Below are 24,795 nucleotides of genomic sequence, written 5' to 3'. Positions count from 1 at the left end.
CTGAATGTATCACCCATCCTAGTCCATCTCAGATGTGGCCATTTCTAGAAATACACTAGAAACATCAAAATTGAAAACAAAAAGGGAGAGTCATGCTGTGTTGCACTGAATGGTCAAATTTGGGGAATGTACTCCTGAACACAGATGCACCTTTCTAGAGGTATTTCCAATTCTAGTGGAAGTTTCCATCTTTAACAGAGGAATCACTAAAATAAGCAAAAACTTTAAAAACAAAATGAGTATTTCAACTGTCTCCACTGTACCACATATACATTGTACACACAATGTACCCTTGTGAACGTTAACCAAGTTTCACAAGGTGCAGGGAGTTCCGTGACCAAATCCATCTTTTTAGTTTACTAACTTTTTCTCCAATTTCCTCTTTAATACACAATATATTTAATAACACAATCTTCTAGAGAAATTAATATCAGAAGATATACTAGAAATACTATTACTTTTTAAAATTACTACATTCAACTTACAAAAGGAAAGAAGCAAAGTTATTAACACACGCTAGCCACCAAATGATGCGTTTAAAACATGTGAATGCCCTTTATGCACAAATGTATTTTCTTTCCATGCTTTATGAGGGTAAAATATCAAGAATGATATAAGGCTGAAATATGCAAACAATACATTTTCCCTAATTTCCTTCACAGTAAGGACATTGTAATGCACCTAAATATGATAAGTATCTTTTAGTGGTTACACAAATGACATTTTGCAATATGGGCTACTATTTGATATTCAGATTGTAGATAGGAATGCTGGTCTAGGTAGCTCAGATGGCTGTTTATAGTTATTACTTTTTGCCTGCCAATATAATCCTAAAAATCTTTTTTGACAAGTCAGAAAGTATGCCAGAAAATGAGTGTCACTATGCTGTGAGAAATGTGCAAGTGAATAATTTCTTGTTTTCTTTTACCAAGCACTAATAAGTGGGAAAAAAAGTAATCAATCAGAAGATTAATTCAACAAAATCTAACAGTATATCTACTGTGAAACTACAGGTAAAATTCAAACCAGAGCAATCATTTTATGATTTATCTCCTTCCAGACCGAGCTAAGCAAGTGCACATATTATATCTGAGAATATTAGATATATTCTTATGTTTTAGTCCTTCACAAAAGCAATTTATTTTCTTGGGAGATATGCTTTTTGCTAATTTTAAAGGAAAAAAATCTTAGTGAAAACCTTCTCAACATGGAAAAAAACCCCAAATCCAAGTAATGTTTAGCTTTGGCTCAGTCAAAATGTTTGTGTGCAATAAACCCATTTAGCAACACTGTAAGTAGTAAAACAGAACAGAATTACCAACATAGAAGTTGAGGTCCATTTTGGTAATTTTCTTTTTGGAAAAAAAACCAAACCCATTACCAGCAGCAGCTCTCTAAATGTAGCACCCTCCAGAGCTTCATATGTTGAAGGTCCTGCACTGCTGGTTTCTTAAATAATTTTTATCAATTTTCAGCAGCTTACGAGACTTTGTAGAGGCCAAATATCAGACACAATGGTATTTTTATTGTTAGTTCTCAACAGTAATGACACTTAACTTTCCACTAAGCTTTTTCACATTGACTAAATTGTTGGGCACAAGAAAATATTCATTTATACAACAAAATTTAAGTTGGGTGTCTCAATACTATAGCAAAGCAGATGTCAGGTAATAGCTAAATAAACAAATAGCTTTGTTCTCAACTTTGCTGTGAGCAGTTCTGTACTATTTCAGATAAGGCTACATCGTAAAAAAAGCCTTAAATATTTAGCAGAAGGTAAAAGTCTAATCCGCACTTAACATCACCAGTATCTCCCCTCCCTACTGTTTTCTTCTTCCCAGAAAACAAGGTATGAAGCTCTGATCACCCCAAATAACCAAAGTAGATGCTTTGGTTTTTAATGCAGAACTAGAACTTTTTTTTTACCTTTTTCTCAGCATTCTTGTTTCAGCCATTTGAAGTTTATTGCCATTAAAGTTTCAAGAAATTCTCAATGACATTACAAAATCTTTTGCTGATGAAAGTATGAATGCTTCATTTGAGAAAAAAAGAGTAAGAATAAATTACAACTTAGTAAAAGGCACACAGAAAGTCCCTTTTCCAGACATGCACTTAGAAGTACTCAACAATGGGGACAATGAGTCAAGCTGCTAAATAATGTTTCACCTGATATCTTCCATTAAGTTCAAGCTACCACCTAACACACATAGTTTGTATTTCATAGCATTTTTCCCATCATTGGGACTCATTAATATACCTTGTAATTCATGGAGTTTCCAAATAACAACTTTGAAGAAGCAAAATTTTAAGAAAATAATTCAGAAGAGCTTAAAAATACTGTTGAGAATGAAGTGGGGGAAGGAACACAAATGGCAAGAGATTCAACTTGGTCACAAAGACAATTCCACAAAGGAGTAAAATAAACTAAAAGATGTACTTTTTTTTTTTTTTTACAGCCAAATAAAGGTAAAACACTGGAATATAACCATGTTTAAGTAGTAAGAAAATGTAATCAGCTCTGTGTTTCAGATGATTTAAAATATTTTATATTTTTTTTCTCCTCTCCCTGCCCCTGCTCCCTCCCAAAATTAATCTGAATTAAGTTTTCATTCATTTCCTGAACTTTTGAAAACCCTCTGATTTATGATTTAGCATCACTAAGTGTTATGGTTTTGTCTGGTAGCAGGGAGGGGGGTAATGGCTCCTTGAGCAACTGCTAAGAGTTCCCCTAGCTTCCAGTCTGCTGCTGGCGGCAAGCGAGCGGTTACAGTGATGGCTCCTTTTTAAATGACTCTTAACTAGTCGCCCCCCCACCCCCTCAAAACATTTGGTAACTGAGGGGGGAGGAAATGGGGGAAGAGCACCATCACCTAGCTTTGTAAGTGTCCCAGCTCAGGATGAACCCACCCCAGGCCAGGGCTGAGCCAATCGGCGCCCCTGCGAATAACATTTAAGAGGGAGAACAACGGGTTTGGTGCGGCCCGGGCAGGGCACGGCTCAGGCGGGCTGGTCCGGCCATCCAGCTGCCCGCCCGGCTTCTGCAAACCAACCTGCTGTAGCCCAATCCTCTGCCATGGCTCACCCAGGAGCCGATGAAGACCTGAATGCGAAGAGAGAAGGAAGATGCTGAAGGAGATGGCCATGCAGACACCGAGTCGGAACCATGAAAGAGAACGCTCTCAGCATTTCCCCTGCCATGTGGTGAAGAGCCGTGGAGGACCCCACGCAAGAACTAGAAGCCCCACGCTAGAGTTGGGCTGTCGTCCGGGGACTGTAGCCCCATTTGGAAAAGGACTCACGTCGGAGAAGTTCTAGAGAAGGACTGTCAACGTGATAAAGGGACTCCACATGGCAGCCGGGAAAGACTTTGAGGAGGAAGGAGCAGTGGACTGACTGCACCCCCTGTGCCTCTGGCAGGGGCGGGGAGAAGGTACAGAACAAAGCCTTTGGGAGGAAGGGAGGGGTGAGGGAGAAATGCCTTTTTAAGATATGGTTTCTCTCTTTCAATATCCTGCTTCTTGTCGTAAATAGTTAATAAATTGTTGTTTTCTTGCTCTTACCAAGTCATGTCGGTTTCTTGCCCGTCACCCTGAGTGGTGAGTGAAACCCTCCCTGTCCCTGCCTCAGCCCACCAGCTGTTTAGCAAAAACTGTCCCTGTGTTTTTATAAACCACAACATTAAGACTCTTTGAAGACCTCATTTCTGCTTCCTTTCAACCACTCAATAACTTGACTTTTATACTTATGTGATACTAGAGACAAATAACACTGGGGGTTATTTCTAATGAGCCTATTGTAACATTTGTGCTGTTCGAGATGAAGTAGAATATTTCAAAGGTAGTTAGAGCAGAACTAGAGACTCACCTTTGTGCTTGGGTGCTATAGCTGTTGTCATAGGAATCATAGCTTTGTTCATCATAAGCAGTTCCATAACCATCATCATACTCCTGAAAGGTTATAAAAGAAAGGTAATATCAACCACAAGCACACTCCAGAAACAAAGTAGTAACCTCGTGTTAAATATGAAAGACAAAACTCTCCTGAAATGCATGTATGCCATTATGAAATGACAAAATTATATTAATACAGACTACTTCCATTTAGGAGGTCACACACATCTAAATTACTTTTGAGGTATTTTGAACTACTGGCAACGTGCTTCAAAAAAAATTTTTTTTTTTTTAGTTAACACTGGCTTGTGCAGAGACAGTACAAATCCTTCACATCTCCATGTACTTGAAATTGAGATGAGTGAGCTACTGATCTTCAGGAAAGCTCTAGGAAGCACCTCAGGAATCAAAACATCTGAATATTGTGCAACTGACTTAAGCAGCTGTCATAAACTCAACATTCTACATAGACTACAGATGGGAAAGAAATTCCCTAGAGATAAGACTAGTAGGAATGATGCATTTACTTCTTTGAATGCCCTCTGTATACTCTTCAACTTGGGGGAACTTAGCATCCATTAAGAAACTAAAAGTAAGGATTTTTTTTTCTCCCACATTATTCACACTATTTAAGTATACACTGTAGTAACACTCTTCCCAAAATAGCACTGGATTTAAACACCAAGTTGAACAGACCACTAACTTCAGCTACAAGCCATACAGAAATTTAAGGTAAAACAAGTTAATGATGCTGTCGCTTCCCAGAGAAGAATAAACTATAAAAATTCAAAGAATCATCACCAGTTTATTGTTGAATCCAATAATAAATCTAACTGAGCTCAACACATGAAACTTAGAAATGGCTCTTTGTCCTGAATTCCTAGGAAATCTTAATATCCAAATCCTATGCAAATATGCCAAAGACCTCAATGGATATTTTTAGGAGTATCTTGTCCAGGTCTGCCAGATGAGAATGACCTAATAAGAAGACACTTTGAAGATACAGGGATCCAGAGAAATGAAAATCAGGCACCATCTTATATATGTTGTTTTCTGAATAAGTGTGTATCAAACCCTAGCAGTGTTAAGGATAGTTTTATGAAAGGACAAAGTCTTTCCCAGAAAAAGGAACCTTTAAGAATCTTTCAGTAATGACAGAAAAAACCAACTAGCAGTGTCAATTTAGGTAAGTATGGCAAATGATGGACTTTCCAACTCCAGTACAAAATATCTCCAATGACGGAAATCTGACAGCTTTGTAGACATTGGAAGGAAAGCTTCTATACTAGAAGCCAATGACATCCCCAAAACAATTGATTAGAAACTGAATTTGCTACAATTTTTAGTAGTTTTCCAGTCATTTGGAATTGCTTATACAGAAAACCACACATCTGCCCATCAATACTGCTTAACCACCACTAGATCAGTGAACATGATTGTTTCCCTGGAGTGATTAGTAGAAGGGTGTCTATGAATATTTGCCAGCACAAATGAGTGACAGCCTATTCATAGGTCTGCAAGAAGAAAAAAGGATTCTTCCAATTATTTCTTGCAAAGAGATCCATGGATAAATAGTCCCAATTGCAAAGGAAATGTATTGTTTTCTCTCTCAGTAATCCACTGTCCTGAAGCTAAAAATTAAAATAGACTCTAGCATTTTCTTTGCCCATCTGATATGGATTTTTTTTCTTGATAAGGCAGACTAAACCCACAAAACCATTGCCTCCTGGCAATTATTATGAACAAGCACTTTATTACTTGTTGATGCAACACACAGACATCTGTTAACAATACAGACATTGATCAATAGCAGAAGCTGAGCCAACTTATTTGCTCTGTTCCAGAACATTTACATGACATTTGGTCTCCTCTCATAGACTTTCCCAACTGTGAACCAGCCATCCCTAAGAGGGGCTCCCAAACTTCAAACCGTGCACACCCGGCAGCAACAACAAATGAAAGCAGAGGACCGGAATTAACCTTCTAACATATTAGGAAAGCTTTGCCACTACAGAATTACTGGATAATTCTGAAGTCCTACTCTTCACATTTATGTTAGCTATTCTAATAAAAAGTTGACCATGAAAGAATAGGGGAAAGCAGAATTCTCTGAAGTTATGCCAATCTATGACTTCTTGAAGACAAAGGAACAAAGTAAATTTGAAATAGGAAGACAATTAACAAGAATACCAGCAAAACAAAAGGAAAATATTAGGGAGTTCCATGTTATATCAGACTTAAGTATTTCTAGCATTCACATTTTTCTTCCAGAGAAATTTTGCCCAGAACTCATTACTGTTCACCAATTTGTGTTAATAAATTGACTACTGCAGAAATTAAGTCCTGCATTATTACATTGTTGAAGGTGGCTCTTACAAAGTTTGAACGGAGAGACATCTGGTTCGTAGTTTATACATGTGGCATTTGTCACTTAGCATTAAAAAGATCAACCTGTGCTGTTGCAACTACTAGAATCATGGAATGGTTTGGGTTGGAAGATCATCTAGTTCCAACCCCCTTGCCATAGGCAGGGACACCTTCCACTAGATCAAGTTGCTCAAATAATCAGGTTGAAATAATCTAATTAAGTAGATCAAGTCTTCCTTTTTATTGATGCATTTATAAAAATAAACAAACAAAAAAACAAAATCAAGATAAACTTCATGTGCTGCAAAAATAGAATAGGCTTAAAGAGCTGCTCTCAATGGCTCCTTCTGTTGAGGGTCAATTTCCAAAACATTTGTTTATTGTGCTCTATTGCCTTGAAGTACCAATTAGGCAGGGGCAGCTGAAGTATATTTCTGAATTATGTCTGACACAGTATTTTCTCTTAGTCATACAGTATTTGAAAACTTTCTCTTTCAGTAGGTTACAAATAAGGTTGGCCAAGGCAGAATGTTTTCTATTTTAGATGATTTTACATTTTAGATTCACTACTAGAGTATTTTCTTTCTGAAACACAGACCTCTTGTGGCTTCAACAATCTTTTCTTCGACTGTACTTATTATCTAGGCAAAATATCCTTGGTCATCTGGCATGTTTCAGTACTATAAAATATCATGCTAACCTAAAAAACATAACTATAACTTTTACACATAGCCCATGGCAGGGGGTTTGGAACTCAACGATCTTGAAAGTTCCTTCCAACCCTAACCATTCTATGATTCTATTATATATACAATGAATACAGAGAGAAGAGAACTGTCCTGATTTCCATTTCAGCTGGGTTGGAGTTAGTTTTCTTCCTAGTAGCTCATATAGTGCTGTGTTTTGGATTTAATTTGAAAATAATATTGCTAACACGCTGATGTTGTAGGTGTTGCTAAGTAGTGCTTATACTAACTCAACGACTTTTCAGCTCCCCATGCTCTGCCAGCAAGGAGGTGCACAAGAAGCTGGGAGGGAGCACAGCCAGGACAACTGACCCAAACTGTCCAGAGGGATATTCCACACCATAAAACTGGGGGGAAAATGGCTGCGAGGTCACGATTGCTGCTCAGGACTGGCAGGACATCAGCTGGCAGCTGGTGAGCAATTGCACTGTGCATCACTCATAATATATACTTTTATTATTTCTTCCTTCATTGTTCTATTAAACTGTCTTAATCTCAACACACGTGTTTTCTATTCTTCTGACTCTCCTCCCCATCCCACCAGGAATGGGGCAGTGAGCAAGTGGCTGGGTGGTGCTGGGTGTGAAACCACAACAATAACTTAAATACACACAGATATCCTGTACTAAAGTACATCACAGATTCAACGACAGATTGCTATACAGATTTATTCCTGTACAATACAGGAAGAAGTACATCTTCATAAGAATATTTTGATTGCATTTTTCCTGTTATAAGAGCATAATTTTTTGTTTTTAAAGCCATTATTCTTCTTCATGTGGATGACAGAATTTGTGTTCCTTCTACCTACCAATTGCAATACAATGGACTTCTCTACTCCAATCACCTAAGTCTATAAATAGCTCTTGCTAAAGGTACTCCATAATCAGAAGTAGTTTACTGCTGAAGCTGTATTTACTCTCCCACTCCAAAAAACCAAAATCACAAAAAAGATCATAATTTAATTCCATGAATGGGAGCACTTTATTTCTATTATTCATTATTCTGTTTTCAGGATAACCTAGAAAACTCGCATCCGATTTAGCCTGATCAAAAGAAGGGAAGTGTGCTGTACAGTTTGTGCTTACAGGAAAGATGGGGGGGAAAAAAGAGCAGTTAATGCTAAAGTCCTCAAACTACAGATATTTTTCACATAACATTTGAAATATTAAACATGAAGGTATCAAGACCGACTGTCCTGACTTGTGTTAACTTCAGTCTTAAGAATCTTCCCCCAAAGTAACAGCTAGAATTAAAAGACAAATCTTCTGAAAAGAAATTACGCCATAAAATCTTAAACCTTATTAATAACTCCTTTATTAAGCCAGCCTGCAGTTGCCTCATTGACAGTGCCCAGAGTTGACATACATCAGAGCAGCACTGGTAACAGTAATAGTTCAGTGCAAAGTGCAGAAATTTTTCATGAACAGAAACAATCTGCAAATATGCACCCTTCAAATATATTAAATAGTAAGTTACTATCACAGGTCAAAATATGATAAAAGCAATCAAAGTAATCTTTGCCAAACCTCTGCACTACCCAAAACATTATAAATCATGCTCAGCCTTGCTTATCAGTGTTTCTTTCTAATTTAGTATTCTAAAGTTACCCTTATTGGTGGGGAATAGGAAATGGTGGCTTTAAATTATAATCTGCCGGCAATGACAATGACAGACTAGTGTTTGGGCCCTCTTTAGGGAAAATTAACAATCATAGAGAACAAGACAGAAACAGGAAGAAAGAAGAGGGTAAAAAGTTCATTTCAACAAAAAGGCCATTTGCAGTGCCAGGAAAAAAATAATGAAATCAATAAGAAATCAGTTTTCCAGCTCTCCCCAAGTAAGGAAATTCATCCAAAGGAAAAAATTAAGGCTGTTACCACCACAACTAAAAGGTTGTTTTCTTCTCCTCATCGTTCTTTGAAATTATTTACACTAGTACTTTATTACACCATACTGTAAGAATGTCTTTTTAGATAAAGGACATCTCATTCAAAAAAAATGTTTGTGCAGAGATTAACCTGAAGGAGAAAGAACATGAGACAACATCGGTGCAGTGCAATGAAGGATTTTTTTTTTTTTTGGCAAATTAGAATTGTAAAGAGAAAACAGCCATTTTGTTACGTGGAAATAACATTCTCCCCACCATTTAATCAACAGGGAATATGGGGCAATCAAAATAAATATGGGTAGCTCCTACCATCTAAAGTCTGAGTGATAACATTAAGGACATTAGCAGCAAACATGCACAGACTGTAAGCTCTTATTTTGTAGATTTTCATCTGTTTTCATCTAGAAGGAGCCTTGTGCATACTCACCCAGAACAAATAAGGTATTCCTGGAATGAGAGATGCACTAGTGCATTGTCTTTCATGAACTTCAAAAAAAAAAAAAGCTGCTAATGAATATAGGCAGCAACATTTAAACCAAGTTACTGTCAGGCCAAAACACTTCTGTTTTCTATATACGACAGCTGGGAGCAGTGTCAGAATCAGCAGGATGACTCACACTCATTCAATAATATCAAGTCAGAACATAATCAGCTTAGATCAGCAGCTTAAACTCTAAAATAATTTAAGAAAATATTTTATATGCACATTATAGGCAAACTTTCAACTTTGAGACAGGTAGGTGGAAGAGCTTTTCAGCCTTTCCCCAAAGACACTCCACTGTTTCCACAGCCAAAGTTCCTGGGAAAATGAAGATTTTCCATTCTGCAACTCATCGTAAAAATTCCAGAGAAGGTAAATGTAAAAGTTAAAAAATGAAAACAATTGAGGGACTTAACTTTAAAGCATTTTTTTTTAGCATTTATTTCTTCTTGCTTGTACTATTTAGCATAAAAAGAACATTATAACTAGCAAAAAAAGACAAGAAATAATGGTTTGCTGGTATGAACTTGCTTTCCAACAGTCTTACCCGAATTCACCCTGACTTTAGGAATAGTTTTAGCACTACTGAAAAGCCACATCTCAAGTAAATACATTGCTTAAAAAAATGTGTAAGACCTAAGTGGAAACCACAACACTATCCACTGAGGGTAACAGAGACAGAATGGCCAATTTTTTTTTTCTCTAGTTCCTAGAGAATGAACCTACCTCAAACCATTTTCCAGGAACCCAAAAAGCTTTACACTCAAAACATCTAAGAAAACAAAACCAGTTGGATTTAATTTAGTTCAAATCTTTCATATTATTAGTCAACTATCAATATTCAGAAGACCAAAGTAAATTAAAACATGGTGTGACTCTTTCAAAGTCACATTAAAGTTATACTTGAACTCTCATCAGGAAGAATTTAAATTATTTTCAAAGTCTTATGTCTTTTGGTTAGCCCTTACCTTGGCCACCCCAAATCCAAGGAGCATTCATTTGTAAATAAAAAGCTTGGGGTTTTTTAATATTTTATGCAAAATTTTTGCTCTTTTTTTCTTAAAGTTCTTTCCTTTTTCTACCATGAACAGTAAAGGAGCAAATAAAGATTAATGAGAAAAAAGCCTACTTTAAAAACAGCTAACCCCACAAAATGAACACTGTATTAATAGATCCAAGAAATTGCCTCCACAGTATGCTTTTTTAATTCTAAATTTCAGTTTTTCAAATCTTAACTAAGTATTATGTCAATAAGGAGATACAGAATTCAAGCTTAATGCTGGAGATCACAAAAGAATTTGCACCAGCTTTCTAGGAAGTGGCACTAAATAACAGGCTATAGGTTATTCAGCTGAATGGGGTCTCACCTGTAAATAGTAAGAATTTGTGTTCATTTCTGTCACTAATGGATACATACACATGTGTTTTATAATAAACACTGGATCATGAAATGGATTTCTGTTCTTAGCCACCCAGTCAAATGTCACTTGAGAACTTCCCTTAAATCTTCGCACAAATTTGTAAGGTTTTTTTTCAAAATCAAAAGGACAGAAACCACTGCTCCTGACACTGCATAGCTAGGACAACCAGTGTCCCGGTGGTCAGCACACCATCTCCAGAGAGAACCAAAGGAATATCCATACCTGCAACAGGCATTTGAACCAAGGGCATTCTACAACTGGAGAAATACTGAGCTTTAAATTAAGAGGAGACATGCAGTATCACATCATCTGCTCATCATTTGGGTGGGATGTTGTTAGACAGCATGTTAAATAATATCTTTTGGGTCTTCCCCATTTCTCACGGGAAACAGTGTGAGTAGAGTCTCATAATATTGTAGTATCTTATAATATGTATGTATCTTCTAGAATACATAGCGTAAGTACAGTCTCATAATACAGACTTAGTACGAGAATTACAAGCTTAAATCAGAATTAAGTCTGAAGCACTGCCTTGTCCACCAGTAAAAGCAAAATATTTCTGTAATTATTCCAGAAACACATGCTTCAGGAACTGTAAAATTTTAAAATTTAGCAATCCTTAAGCTTTAGGATCTTCCAGAATCAGGCGATAATGACACTGAGATTTTAAAGAGCAGACTTAGAAGTCTGTTATGAGCATCCCTTTTGTATCAGAGTATTCTATACTCTAAGTAGTCTGTATCTGTATCTTTAAGTTAAAAAAGCCCTTGCATGTAATTGGAAATACTTCATAATGTTCTTTTACAGGTTATAATTTACTTATCATTAAAAAGGCTCCCTAGGTCTCTTACTGGTAGACATTCCATCTTAATTCAATTTCTTATTACAGAAAGCAATCTCATTGAAGCATTCTAATTGAAGCAATAACTGCTAGAAATTATACATGTGGTCACTGCATCAGAAAAGCCTGCCGGTGAGGTAACCCTTGTCTGAACACAATAAAACATCAACAGAACTGCCAGACACAGATCTGAAACTCTGCCACAGCTTTCCCCCAACACACTAGGAAGGAACACTTCAATCTGATTGCTTTCCAAAGTAGTGTTGAAGCAAGCCTTGGCCATAACCTGCTAGATTGCAGTTTTATGTTTTAGTGCAGACCATCCACATTGCCACAGCAACAGATTTTAAATCCATGTTTAAAGTCCAATTCTTAATGCCTAAAAGATCTGATTATCAACTCAGATAAATCTCACTTGGCTTTTAACACATTTAAGCAGCCAAAATGAGACTTGACACAGCATGATCACAAATATATTCATATAAAGTACAGAACGGAAATATTTACAGAATATTTGCAAAATATTTACCTTCGTAAAATGAAAATAGTAGCAAATAAAAGTCTAATCCTTAAGAAAAGCTTCAGACACATCGCTGTGTTACTAGTTTGGAAGAAAGCTTTGAAGTTTGAAGCTGGTAAGAAGAGGACAACAGGAAGAGGTGAAGAGCAGCAACTGTTACTAGACAGTAACTGAGACTGAACAGTTAGGGTCTAACCTATGTTTGAACACTGGCTAAGGAACTGACAGTTATTAAAGAGCAGTGAATTGCTAGCATACTGTTACTAATTTCCAGCTATGGAAAATTACAGAAAAGCTTAAAAACTCCAGCTAGTAGTTAAATACAATTTCTATTTCTTATCTCAATGGAATAAATGGTCAACTTGAAAATACATTAACAGTTTGGTTCAATGAGTGGAGAAAAAACTCATATAATTAAGAGAATGATGTCCCCAAAACTATCTGTGCTTCAATAAATCCAGAAACCATCTAGTATGATTTCCCTTATCCAAGTTATATAAAAATAATCCTGGCCATGCTTCACACGTCATACTAGGCTTTCTCCTTAGCTAAGCAGTTGAGGACATAAAAGTGAGAGGTGTGTTAGCCTTCAGAGAAAGTTTATCACACCAAACAGAACAGTGAGTTTAGAACAGTGATTATAAAGCTGGCTGGCCATAGAGGCTTGAATTTTTGCCATTGTCTAAGCTGATGCTACAGCTATTAAAAGGAAAATTCACAGAAAGTGATAAGGAACTGTCATTCCAGTGGCTTCAAAAACATCATGGTACTAACAATATGGTGAGGTCCCAGGAGGAATGGGTCCTGGGGCTGAGAGAGATCCATAAGTGAGACTGGGAACACTGGAGTGGAAAAGCTATTTACATTGAACTGGAAAAATATGCAGATATTGCTGCTAGTCTGATATGTTGCGTGATGTCAGCAGAGAAGGTCACATCATGCATCCTGACTCTGCATTACAAACACCCCAGAAAGCTGACAGACAACAGAGGTAGTCTGCCTCTTCTGCAGTTACCCTCTACAGAGCTTGCTGTAGCAGAAGTTCTGGACAACTTCCCTATGGGCTCCAGACCCAGGGCAGCAATGGTACCCCACTTCCGTTTATCTTGAGCCCACATTAAAATGCATTGCCTGTGGAGTGATTGAACCTGTGAGATACTGCCTCCAAAATTAATCCTCATGATTTTTCAGAACAAAGCAGGTATTCCGCTTCCCATGTTGATATTATCTTTTAAAAAACAACTTCCTAAACAACCAAGAGGAAGGAGAGAGAACAGGACAAGCAGGAGGCAGAACTGAGTTCCTCATAGGCATTAGAGATTCATTGGTCTCAAAGACTACAGAAAAAAGCTAGCAAAGGGATCCAAGGAAAATGGATGCTGTTTGTAACTCAACGATGGCCTCATTTTCTGTCACAGGGTATACTTAATAGTCCCAACACAGGGGAAAACGACTTGATGCACTGAAAGCCCTGCATCTTTTAGATATCTACAGAGTTACAGAAGGCAAGTGGTTGAAAGCCGCCATGCAGAATTTGCTTCTTTCTGAACTTGCATAGTTTCACATAAAGATAATGAGTGCAAAGCAGAGGCTTGTAAGCCTGAGGGGATGAAAAGCTTCATGAACCCTTGAGACTTTCCAGTCCTCAATGGAAAAAGTTCTAAGGGCTGCTCTGTAATCTCTCTGGATATCCCAGTCTCCGAGGCTCTGAAACTATATGCTACTTTAGATAATTTTATGACACCCACTATCTCACTGGTGTTTTAATTCTACAGACACTTCTCAGCAAACAGTGAGATCTTACCCTGCTCAGATATTCAGGTTGGCTAGCCAGCACTTAATACTAGATATGGCCAAACAATTAGTAAGGAAAGGATAGAAATATTAGTAATGCTTCCTGCCATGTTACCTTAACCTGTAAAAGATACAGCTAAGGCACTTTGGTAATGTACCACAAATAGGCAGGTAAAAAAATGCCATGTATTAAATTTAACATTTAACATACTATACACTAATGGTTCATGTCCTTGCAAAACTTTATTCTACTGAATGTCCATTTTAACAAAGGAGACATAGAAAATATAGAATTTTAAAATGGACCAGCATCAGCTCGGATCACTTTATCAATTACAGCTTTAAGCATATCTATCCCAGTTAAGATATCTCATTTGGAAGATACGTGACCCAGTTCTAGAGAACATTCTTTTTAGAAGTTATTTAGCACAGCACTATTTTTCTTTATAGTGCTATTTTCTAATTATTCTCTCTCAGAAGCAAAGCATACATCAGGATACTAATTCAAGCAGCTGTTACTTCCATGACACTTCTATATTCATATGCTATATACAGCGGATATATATAAATATGAAGTTACTCCGAGAGGTTTATTTTCTACCACATCACCACATGTTCTGCAGTGTATGCCCTGGAAACAGGCTGTTAAATGAGGACTAATTTCTTTGAAAGCATTGTGAAATAACCACTTATTTGCAGTGCCCATCTTGACTAGTCAAGTCAGGGGACATTAAGATACATTGCTGTAGTCCTAGTTCTGAATTATTCAAATACATGTAGAAACATTTGTACTAACGACATTAAATTTTTCTGCACAAAGCTATAAATGTTTTATAGAAAATTAGATTTCTCATCAAAAGGACAACGATTGAGATTTGATTTAAAGGTCTTTTTGGGGAGTAAAGAAGAGACAGAAGGTAGGTGGAAGAAAGGTTGAGAGAGAAGCAAAAAATGTTTAAACAGAAAAACTCCTTTTTCTCTAGTCTGAAAAACAGAGATGAAGTCCAGCCGGACTCGGCTGTAAAGAAGGCACAGTAAAAGCTTTAAGATATGAAAAACATTAAAAGCATTGTCCTTGAAAATGTTATTTTTCTATAAGACTAAAGCCATTTTTATGATGATAGTTTTGATTAATTCCATTTATTCATTTTATCTCACTACTCTAGGTTCAGATTAAATTAAATATACCCTAACAATTCCTGTCTATACTTTTCAGTCAAGTACTTTGATATGTTTTAAATTTTTAATACAATAAAATGAAGATAAATATGTATATCTTATTGAGATACACTGTACATTGTTAAAATTTTAGGATCAGTTCTGAAGCTTTCATAAAAATATTTAATTGTCTAATTGCTGAACAGTTATATGACCCCAAAGATAAGTCTAGTAAGAAGAGTAGAATACTATTCTCAGTTTTAAATGAGAATTAAAAATCTACTGACAATGTGATTTTTCATATTTTTGTAAAGCAGAAACTCAATATATGTTTAAGAGGTACATAACTATTTTGCCAAATGCACTGTAAAATGTCTTTATGGTAGTACATATAACCTGAAATGTTATTAATAGGAAACAGTTCAAATCTGAAAAGGTGATGAGAGATGTCCACATCTGCTGTAGATTCTGGGTGCAAGACTCAGATACTAATTAAAGGGATTCTACTGAGTTCTTAAGTGATAGTTCGGATCATCCCTCCAAAATTACACACCTTAAGTGGGGTACATCAAAAGGTCAACTTACATATTCACCATACGTCTCCTGTGCTGGAGGAGGTGGAAGAGGCCGGTAGCCTGCAGGTGGAGGTACTCCTCTTGCTCTAGGTGCTAGAAGTCCACGGCTACGACTGACTGGTCCTCTACTGGGAGGCACTCCTCTGGGTGCTGGTGCCCCTCTTGGTACTCCTGATGGTGGTGGAGGTACTCCCCCACGGCCCCTGTGAATATATGGATTGCTTACATTAAACACTACACCCTTGGCCTCCCTTTCAAGAGCTCCCTATCCCACATCATGACAATTTTGCTTTGCTAAAGACAGAAAAAGTCTAAAAGAGGTTTAGTTTGCCATTTTTCTGTAGGTTTTAATCCAATTACGCCCATTATGCAATAAATGCAGAATGATACAAACTAGACATGTGATCCAGTGATGAGCTTCTCACTAGCTTAAGCCATTCTTGCATACACATGACACCCAAACCAATTTTCTGGAATCAGTCAGCTTCACTAGAATTTGACTTATAGTATGTGAAATCACAATCACAGAATAACAGGTTAATTTGAAGCTGTCAGGCTATATCGTACTCAAACCCTGTACAGAGGAATCACTTGCAACTTCCTTCTGATCCTGTGCAAGCTAAATGCAATCCAAAGACCACATCTCCTGTAAGAGTGAGTGGGTCAGAAAAATTACATTTTTTTCTGGTTCTACAGAAGAGATTTTCAGCTGTTGCAAGACACATTAAAACATGTAATAAGTGTGCAAGGTGATCATAGGATATAACCTGATGTTCTATATATATTTAAGATCAAGAAATAACATTATATTTGTTTTTAAAGTTCTGAAAGAATGATAAGCATTAACTTGCATTCCATTACTTTGGACACTGAACATATGGATGAAAAATCTGAGAACTAAACAAGAAAAATTTTCAAAAAAAATATTTAATCCATTTAGAGGTGGCATTCCCTCTGCCTCCCTGTAGTAAAGGGAGAGACTCAGAGGTACAATCTCTGAGAAATTTGCATCGTTTATCCTCTTTCAAACAGGATGTCTAAAACACTGTTAATAGACATCTCCTTTTTAAAGGAGATCATTTCACCCCATGGACTATAATTGAGTTTAAATGACTGCTCTGTAGGAATATAGACTTATTCCAAGGAATTCACACTTACTGTATGCTGTAACAGATAAATAGAAGTAAAAGAAAAAGCACAAGCTCTACACTGCCTTTCCAACCATCAAGTCATCATCTAATTAACCTCAAGAGTAGTACTTGAGTGAAAATACTGTCCTGATTTCAGTAGAAATTTCCAACTTAAACAATATTATCAAGTAAGATCCAGATTTGGCCTTAAGATTTCCTATCCAGCTTCAAATAAGTCATATCATTGCTCATTGATAAGCTTATCAGAAAAATATAATCATTTTAGCACAAATAATTAGTATTTGAAAAACTGCATCACTAAATGAAGAAAGCAAAAACATAAATACTTGATACAATCAGGATAGATTTTATTAATTTTAATTACTGATCACAACACAGCCACAAAGTATTTTAAACAAGCCTACAGAGTAAGTGATTTAAAACTGTGCTTATTACTTGGTTTTGGCTAATCTGTAGAATGCCTCCTCAGGACAGGGTACCAGCTGCTTATTTGACTTCATTGTAGTGGGGGCAGGGGTGAGCAGTGAAGTTCCCAGACACAGCCTGCTGAAGTAATATAAAGAAATAGCAAATTTGATACTTTCCAAGTGAAGCCAAAGGGAAATGAACCTACTGGCATGGACAACAGTCAATACGCCCTGAAAAATTTTTTTTTAGGGTTAATTATAAAAAAAAAAAAAAAAAAAAAAAAAAATCAGAAAAAGGATTCAAGAATCACTAGCCATAACCTTCATAGCATCCTTCAGACAGGGTGCAATTGAAAGCAGCAGCAAGAAACGGGACATGCTGAAAAACATGGAAAAACATTTGAGGGTAGGAAAAAAAGTACAGTTTTTAGAACTAGCATAGATTTATTCTTGAAAACTAATTAGAACACCAGATCCACATGATGAAGTTTTTTCTGTATTTCAGAAACAGTTCATAGGACTGGAGTGGTGATGGGTGAGAAATCATATTTCTCCTATATTAGGAGACCATTTACATGTTTTTAAGAATTACTGTAGAAAGAATAAACAATCCGAGATGTTTCTGTATGACACCACTCAGATGGTTACTGCGCCAAGCTGGCAGAGACTAGAAAGGTGAAGATAGGAAACCCAGTAACAGGAAAGTTCAGTTACCACCATGTAGATTTGAGTCATATCAGGGTGTGAGGCTAAGAGCAAATTTTCAGAAACTGTAAATTGTTATTTCATTAAGAAGTTATCAGGGAACTAAAGTTTGATTGACATGAACAATGAACAGAAACTGACCCAAAATACTTAGGAACCATTTGAACAGGAACCTTTTTGTACCTTTGCAAAAAACAGATCAGTTCTGGTATTGCTTAATTTGAAAAAGGGAAGCTATATAAATTATGGTTAAAAAGATTTAAAAGAGTAAAACATATGTATACATTATGGGAAGACATTTAGAGAAATCCCACAGGAAGTCGGAGCAAATACACAATTGTCCAAAAAAAAGAAAAAGCTTGAGAAAGGGCAAAAAAGAGCTCAGTAAGGCTAGAACTGCAGGGTAAAAGGAGAGGCATTCAGAGAGGTATCACTGGAAAAGCTGAACCTATCTCTAACCTCAAAGGACAAATGCTAATAAAACAAATATAAGACACTCATAAAAGCAGGTCAGAGAATTTAAACTATTTGTAAAGAGCCTAAAAAAAAGTATTTCAAACATTCTGCAAGCAGAGTGAGGCCAAACCACCAGCTAAGAACAGTAAGATATGCATATATATATATATGTATACATTAAGTTTTTTGCTACACAATCATGAAAGACCGGACAACGCTCTCACGGTAGAGCCTTTCCTTATGGGGAATGCATTGGATGGTGCCACCAACTGTCTTATAGGCAAATTAAAGAACAAAAGGAGTGCAATTGCTTTTATTTGCTATCTTTCTATTAACTACAACCAGAGTTCAAATGTCAACCTGAATCCCAACCTGAATGTTAAGGAAAGAAAAAAAAAATTTTCAAAGCAGCAAAGTGTAAGAGACGACACTTGGGAGTTGATACACACACATATATATAACTTATATATCCTAACATTATACAAAGTAATGGGTTCTGCACTATCACCACCTACAGAACTTCTATAATTAAGAGTTGCCTAGTGGTCAGGATGGTAAAAATACAATAGAATTTTAGAAAATACAAGAGAACACAAAAAACTCCATTACCCAACTGTGTGCATTCACAGTCTTGTTTCTTAATTTGGAAGGATCATAACAGAACTGGAAGTGCATCAGAAACTATATCAGATATGACCAACAGTATAGGACAGCTGACACATAAAGAACAATTAAGAACATTAAGGCATTTCATACTACAAATGACAACTGAGGCTTATACGACAGAAAGGAGAAGGCTGAATGAATGGTGACCCCATGGTAGTCTACACCTTCCTCAAGGGGAACACAGAAGGAGGTGTTGATCTCCTCTCTCTGATGACCAGCAACAGAGCAAGAGGAAATGGAATGAAGTTGCATCAGGAAAAGTTCAGATTTGCACATTAGGAAAAAGTTCTTCACCGAAAGAGTAGTCAGTCCCTGGAACAGTCCCCTCAGGGAAGCAGTCACAGCACCAAGTCTAAGTTCAAGGTGCATCTGGACAACGCTCTTAGTCATATGCTTTAGTTTTAGGCAGTCCTGTGAGGAGCAGGGAGTCGGGCTTGAGCCTTATGAGTCCTTTCCAACTTGAGATATTTTAAGGTAGATAAGGAATTATTCAACAGTCATTTCCAATGTAAGAATCGGGGAATATCAACACGTAGGGACAGAATAATAAACCAGATTGCCTTAAATCCTGAGCCACTATGAAATGCAATCACTCAATGACAAAATGGGTGAGGTTTGAAGGGACTGCTGGAGGCCACCTGATCCAACCTCTGGCTTTCTGCCAAGCTGTTTTCCAGATGGCTGACCTCCAGCATATGTTGGTGCATGGGGTTTTTCTTCCTCAGGTGCAGGACTTTGCAGTTCCCCTTGTTGAGCTTCATGGGGTTCCTGTCAGGCCATTTCTCCAGCCTGTCAAGGCCCCTCTGGATGGCAGCATGACCCTCTGGCACATCACCCACTAGTCCCAGCTCAGTGTCACCTGCAAAATTGCTGAGAGTACATTCTGCCTCACGAACCAGATCCTTAATGAAGGCAAAGAGGCTGGACTCTGTACTAACCTCTGGGGTATACTGCTTGTTACTGGCCTCCAGATGACTTTGTATGACTTACTACCACCCTCTGGGCCCAGACATTCAGCCGAATTTCAATCCACCTGTCTCCTCATTCAGCCCATACATCAGTCTCTGAGGATCTTATGGGAGACAACCTTCCTGAAGTCACAGCACACAATATCCACCACTTTCCCCTTACCTACAAGGCCAATCATTTCACCATAGAATGCTATCATGTTGATCAGGCATGAATTCTCCTTTGTGAATCCATGTTTACTACTCCCAATGACATTGTCATTTATGTGCCTGGAAATGGCTTCCAAGATTAGTTGTTTCATCACTTTCCCAGTGATCAAGGTGAGGCTGACAAGGTCAGCAGGTCCTCCTTACAATTTTTGAAAGCAGGAGTGATATTTACTTTCTTCCTGTCCTCAGGCACCTCTCCTATTCTCCATAATTGTTCAAAGATTGAGTGTGGCTTCACAATGCCATTTGCCAGCTCCTTCATCACCCATGGGTGCATCCTATCAGAGCTCATGGACTTGTGTCCAGTTTGCTTAGCTATTCTCTAGCCTGATCCTCTTCCACCAAGGGTATGCTTTCTCCCTCATCTTCAGGTCCTTGGATTTCAGAAGGCCCCTCTTACTAATAAAGGCTGAGCCCAAAATTCAGTAGCTACCTCAGTCTTTTCCATGCCCTGTCACCAGAGACCCCTGCTCCACTTAGCAGTCCTTGGTCTTCCTATCACTACTTAATTATTCACAGAAGCACTTCTTGTTGACTTTGACATCCCTCACCCCATTGCTGATGACTACTGTAAAGTCAGCTCCGCTCATGACTACACAGATGTACCTATCCATTAGGGGTGGAACTGATGGCCCTAGGGCAGTTTAGTCGCCACACATCTCTTACAACTCATCCTCCACCTATGCTTTAGTTCATCCTTCCAAGAGCTCTCAATCCCGATTCATCTTGCCTATTCTTGTTTTCCATTTCACTCCTTTACAATTTTCATATTACTTCAAATTTTAAAGTTTGAAGTGGTTTTATTTAATATTTTAAGTAAGAGCTTCACTCACATACTTAAATGTATACCCACTACTACCATTAAGTTTAGTGAATGTGCTAAGACTTTTCCCTTTATACCCTGGACATTCAGTGGTGCGCAAATATACACAGCACATTAGAAAGCACTCCCAGTGGGTATCTAACAGCTTTTCATCTAGCTTCCTACAGAGTTTCTCCACATATTCCATGTTGTATTTACTATTTCTGAACCAATGATATTTTTCCTTTTGGAATCTTCTTCTTTCACTTTCCTGGGCTTTTCCTCTCCTAGTCAACTACTTTTGAGGTGTATCCATCTGCTTCTTAGGTCTCTGAAGAAACTGCACAGCAGGTCTCTTCTGTACCCTTTTTCTTCTATAACTGTGTCACCTGTGAATTTCAAAACTTTGGCGCATCTGCTAAAATTTAGATTCATTCTTCTAGTTATTTAATCCAAACCAAGACATCTCAGCTCTGTTCTATCACATTCACAGAGATATCTTGTCATCAAATTTATCATGGCTCCTAGTACCTCCCAGTTTTTCACTGCTTGCTGCTTTGATCAAGGACATCATTTTGCAGGTCAGATTTGAGCTGCCATCACTAACTCTCCTTGTCTTTCCAAACAGCCTACAGACTATTTTTTTTCTTTATAAAAACACCTAAAATAGCTTTTTTTTTTTTTTAAATTACATGAAAAATTATTTGGCATGGAGATTTCAGGTGACATCAAAACTTTAAGACAATCAAAGGCTCCTCTCCCAAAATCAGATATTCTTTCATTTTAATTGAGGGTTTAAAAAGTAGACTTTAAAACTTTCTGGAGCATCAATGATTAGATATTGAATTCCCATTTTGAATTAAAATTATGGCACCTTTGTTTGTGTAACTATGAAATAGTTTGATCCACAACTTCAGTTCAAGCACATAATTCATAGTTTCACTGGAAGGAGCACAACTGCTGGAAATAACTTTTCCTTTTGATAAAGAAAGCTGATCTATATTAACTCTCAGATTCAGAAGCATTCAGACTGAAATTTGATCAGTCTCCCAGCACATTTCCTTGTCTGTTAGACCTCTTAATCCTTCCATTAATCTTTTGTTACAGAAGAAAAAGATCTTTGTTTCCACTTCTATAGGCCACAAAACACTATCTCCAGACCTTGAAAGGTGTAGAGTATCAAACCTCATTTGTCAGCTCATGTCAGCCTTGACTACCTGCTCATATTCTGTAATACAAGAAGGGTCTTTCTGCCTTTATTTTCCCTCCTCACTACCATGAGGTCATCTCATTCCCTTTCAGAAGTCTGCTGAGTGTCCTCTTTACCCCACTGCCCATAAGAACACCTTTTACAGTATTGAGACTGACAATATATCCACACTAATGGTGCACATAAACAGACAATGAAACACCCACATATCTGTCTTAAAACTTTTTGTATACTTTGATTGTGTAAATACTTTGAAACAGAGTTTGAAATAGAGTTAATGTGCCTTATTTTTAGGATATCTGAAATAAAAAGGTCCTTGCTTGTGATCCCTCAGATTTATGATACTACAAATACACAAGTACTGCAGCATCACAGGAGACACTAGTGTTTGGTTTTATTTTTGCTACATTTGTAAGAAAAACCTCTACTCTTCTTAATCTTACATCAGTATATTACCCAGAATTTCAGATTTGGATGCAGGAAACCTCCCTCCTTAAGTACATATTAATTGTAATTCATACAAAACAGACCAAATTTTGTTACCAGATGTTGCTATATTTTCTTCACAACCAACTACAGTCAATGTTCCTCAAACAGCAAATATTTTTGTTCAGGTTTCATATTAGACATCTGAAAAATAACAGACCTGGTATTTTAAAGTGTTAGTACCAAAATATTGAACACTGATGTCTGGATAGTACTCACAGAGCTAGGAATCCTGCTTTTCTATATATATATTTTTTTTAATGAGTCATAATTGAAGTCAACACTCTTACACCAGTTTTGTTTCACATTTTTATTTGAAAACAGTAATATGTATGTTCATGTTTCCATTTAGTGAAAAATGGGAGCGTTACCACAAGACTAAAGAAACAAAACAAACAATACCTGCCTTTGTCCTGGATTCTGAACTGGCTCTGCCAAGTATTTTTTGTGCTACTGAATCTTTTGCAGTCCTACATGTTCTCAACAAGAAGTTATTCTTCAAAGAAGAAACCAGTTAATTCCAGAAATACGACAGGAATGATCTAAGTTTGATCTGGTGACTAACAAACAATTGGAAGTTATGAACACATTATAGGAGTGATCCACATCACCTCATATCACTTCTGACATATAAGACAGGAAATTCTAACCTACAACTTCCGTAAGAGTTTTATTTGTCCCCAGATAGAGTGACAGTCATTCAACCGTTAGGATCTCAGCCATGCATACACTGAAATATGAATTAAAAGTATAAATGGGAAAACTAAAAACCCCAATCTCATGCAAACACAAACCAGAATTTTGCTATTTCTTTAATTAGACTATTCCTACATGTCGGCTCTGAGAAATTACTTTTTCTTTTCTTCATCCTAGTGAAACCAAAATACAAATACAATTTCGCTTTCAGATACAATTCCTCTCTCACTCTGGGAAGTGAATCCAACCAGCTCTCCCTTATTGGGAACTTTCAATACTGAAGGAAGGCTGCTTAAAGATGGAGAGAGACATTTTACCAGGGCCTGTAGGCACAAGACAAGAAGCAGCAGTTTTAAACTGAAAGAAGGTAGGTTTAGATTGGACATAAGGAAGAAATTCTTTACAATTAAGGTAGTGAGATACTGGAACAGGCTGCCCAGAGAAGCTGCAGATGCTCCATCATTGGAAGTGTTCAGGGTCAGGCCAGATGGGCTTTGAGCAACTTGATCTGGGGGAATATGTCCCTTCCCATGGCAGGAGGGTTAGACTAGATGATCTTTAAAGATCCCTTCCAACACTAACCATTCTATGATTCTAAGTGATTTCTAGCTACAAGTGACACTAATTGGTTCCCACCACACCCCAAGGTAGCAAGGAAGATTTATCCATATTCTTACTATTCTAATCCTCTAGAATTTCAGTTTTCCAGTATATCTAGTTTCCATCAGAACGGAGAGATCCTTAAACCTGATTTGTACTTCTTCTTAGGAATGTGAAGTTTTAGAGAGGAAATGCTACTTTATTTGCAAAACGTCCTTACAGGTGTACATTAATGTGTATGTTAACACATGTTTATTTGCAGTCTTTAGTTAATCAGAAGTCTCAATTTACATTTCAGTAGTATTATCATCTATATTGCACTGATTCAGGATGGGAATTCAAATGCATTAAAGAAACACTGTTTTCAAAAGCTTGTAACTGCTCACTGTAACAACACCACATTAAACTTCATAGATCCTCTAAACTTGCTAGCACAACAAATTAAAAAGTAACTGGTACGAGCCTTCATTTTATATAATCACTTCCAAAAAAAAATAAAATTAATAAAAACAAAGGAATTACAACCAGACTTCCACCAGGGAAAGATTCTCATGTCCCTTCTCTCATTGCACAAGAGGCAGGTACTACCTAGAGAGGTTAAATGCTTAGCATAAACATCACAGAAAATAGAAGCATTGTGATTACATCTGAGAGTCATCTTTAACCATATTAGGATGAAGGAAAAAAAAAAAAAAAACAGGGGCAAGAGGGCAGAAGTAAGCAGCTATACGCCCAAGATCAACAACAAGAAAAG

At 37.2% G+C, this 24,795-nt stretch overlaps 1 protein-coding gene across 1 annotated transcript in view; it reads right to left on the bottom strand.

Moving 5' to 3' along the window:
* Window positions 1-24,795, bottom strand: part of KHDRBS3 (KH domain containing, RNA binding, signal transduction associated 3) — a gene marked incomplete at its 5' end in the record, with an annotated part of 54,905 nt that overhangs the window by 14,322 nt on the left and 15,788 nt on the right. The window contains 2 exons of the mRNA XM_010087350.1: window positions 3,865-3,947; window positions 15,695-15,887. Of these exons, the coding sequence (XP_010085652.1) occupies window positions 3,865-3,947; window positions 15,695-15,887 (276 nt within the window). The remainder of the gene's footprint in view (window positions 1-3,864; window positions 3,948-15,694; window positions 15,888-24,795) is intronic.

This window comes from Pterocles gutturalis, unplaced genomic scaffold, assembly GCF_000699245.1.
Source record: "Pterocles gutturalis isolate BGI_N339 unplaced genomic scaffold, ASM69924v1 scaffold6711, whole genome shotgun sequence".
Classification (NCBI taxonomy): domain Eukaryota; kingdom Metazoa; phylum Chordata; class Aves; order Pterocliformes; family Pteroclidae; genus Pterocles; species Pterocles gutturalis.
Note: the sequence above shows the minus strand (reverse complement) of the source record. Positions and strands in the feature narration are given on the sequence as shown.